This window comes from Nannospalax galili, unplaced genomic scaffold (assembly GCF_000622305.1).
Source record: "Nannospalax galili isolate Female #2095 unplaced genomic scaffold, S.galili_v1.0 scaffold3183, whole genome shotgun sequence".
Lineage (NCBI taxonomy): Eukaryota > Metazoa > Chordata > Mammalia > Rodentia > Spalacidae > Nannospalax > Nannospalax galili.
In genome coordinates this window covers 453,664-455,984 of record NW_008349678.1, presented here as the reverse complement: position 1 = coordinate 455,984, position 2,321 = coordinate 453,664, and the positions used below count along the sequence as shown (strand labels likewise).

General features: G+C 39.8%; 1 protein-coding gene across 1 annotated transcript in view; it reads right to left on the bottom strand.

The window, feature by feature from the left end:
- Positions 1-1,026: 1,026 nt before the first annotated feature.
- LOC103745151 (guanine nucleotide exchange factor VAV3) overlaps positions 1,027-2,321 on the bottom strand; it is a 278,692-nt gene continuing 277,397 nt past the window's right edge. The window contains exon 19 of the mRNA XM_008847051.2: positions 1,027-1,194. Coding sequence (XP_008845273.2) covers positions 1,099-1,194 — 96 coding nt within the window. The 3' untranslated portion in view covers positions 1,027-1,098. The remainder of the gene's footprint in view (positions 1,195-2,321) is intronic.

The following is a 2,321-nucleotide window of genomic DNA, read 5'->3' as shown; positions in this document are numbered from 1 at the left end:
AGATAGAAATACAACTCACACAAAGCAAGAAAGAAGTATTTCATACACAGTCAACACACTCCTACTAAATAGAAAAGAAATCTCTTCAAAATATTATTATACAGACATCTGCAAAGGATCTTGGCTTGGGAAAGTCAAGTAAAACAGAACCCTGATTTTGTTGTTGTTGTTGTTGCTGTTGTTTTATGATGGCCTTGATTTTGTTGTGTAGTTGAAAGAGTTAAACTGATCTCCGGACATAAGTGAGGCAATTTCTAGCCAAAGGCAGCAAAGCTCCTATAAACTTCAAACAGCTCATGAACTAGCAGCACTACCATGGGTGTGGTTTCAGTTAAAAGCTACAAGGCTTTGAAAACTAAAATTTACAACTAGATGAGAATTGCTTATGAAGAGAACGCAATACAAGACACATAAGCCATATTTTTTTTCCAGCAAGGCTTCTCTGCATTTCACATTCCACTTGATAAGCTATCAAGTTCATCTATTTGAAATGCTTTGGCTGAGAATACCTTTTACACCTTCAAGGATAGGAACATGCACAGAACAAAATGTTCGGGGATTAAACTCTGGAAACCATTTCTTAATAGATGAAAAAATAATTACACCAAGATAATGACAGGGCAAACTTCATAAGACAGAAGACAGAAAATAACCGAATGTTTTCAGCAGATGAATCACTGATCTCTACAGAGGATACTTGTTCACAGAGTCCATAAAGCCATGCTCCTGTTATAAAATCATATAGCTATAGGAAGAAGAAAGTTCTCCAAGCAGGGAAGGTAGTAGTTGTGTGTTCCCCTCTCCCTTGGAACAAGATAATGTGAAATGGCAGTGTGCTACTTGGTTTTCTTACCTGACTGGAGCTGGGATGGGAGGAAGGTGCTCGGTATGTTAATATTAACCAGGCACCTGAGGCTGTTCAGTAAGCAAATAAACAGCTCAACTACTGGCTGTGGAAAGAGTATGGACTCGGAGGGTTAGTCATCCTGCAGTGACCTGCCCATTAGACCTTCGCCTCCTGGTCACAAGGTATAGACCAAACTGCAAGAACAAAGGGCATCTGTGCAGCTGACTTTCTCCAGTAATTCACATATACTTTCATAACCACCTAACTGAAGTTATGACAGGATGTATAATCAGAAACACACCTGGATCCACCTGTCTGGGAGCTTTCCGGAGTCCATTGGTCCGTTTCTGTGCAAGAAATAAAACAAAGCAAAACAAAGACATGTTGGTGATTGGGTATTATGAAATGATTATAACACTGATGGTTTGGAAAAGCAATCCATGAATGCTGCCTTTTAATTTCCAGTTAAAACCATGGCTAAAATGAAACAAAACATGGTTTTTAAAGTTTATTTGTAATTTAATTTATTTCATTCATGTAATAAGTTTTCCACTTGACCATCATTACATTTAATAAATGACTGACACAAACAGAAATATTTTTGTTGGCCTAGTTTAGGTATCATGACCCAGTAAAATTTTTTCATACGTTTTAATTGATTTTTTTGTGAATTTCATACATTTTGATTAGTTTTTAGACCCCCTCCCCTATCTGACCTCCCTCACAGACACCCACCCACTGGTTTTGGATTCTGTCATATATGTTAAGGCCTACTGAACCAAGTTTGTTTTTCCACATGTGCCTTGGTTTAAGTCCACTGGAGCCTGGTCAATCTACCAAGTGTCACTTCCTTAAAGAAAACAAAACTTGGGCTTAGAGAGATGGCCCAGAGGTGAAAAGCACTGGCTGCTCTGGCAAAGGACCTGGGTTGGGTTCCCAGCCCCCAGATGGCAGCTAACAACCATCCTAACTCAAGTTCCAGGGGAATCGACACCCTCTTCTGACCTCCATGGGCATTGCACGACACAGGTGCACTTACATACGTGCAGGCAATACACTCATACACATAAAAATAATAAATAAAATACTTTAAATTAAATAAAAGAAAAACAACTCTCCCTCTCCCAGTAGTCATCAGTTGCCAATCGTTTCCCAACAAAGGTTGGGGCTTCTTACCCATTTCTCCCTTCTATGCTGGTTTTGTCTGGTTTGAGGCTCCCTGGGTCTTGTGCATGCTGTCACCATTGCTGTAAGTTCATATGAGCAAGTTCCCAGCTGTCTGGAAAACTCTTTTTCCTTGTGGTCTTCCACCATGCCTGGCTCTTACAATCTTTCTGCCCCCATGACATAGGATTATAGGAAATAGGAGGACCAAGCCCAGGGAGTCATTCTTGGTTTTAAAATGTTTCAAGCAAAGAAATATGCACAACAGCCTTATGCTGATCTGCTAAAATTCTAACTCGAGTATGTCTAG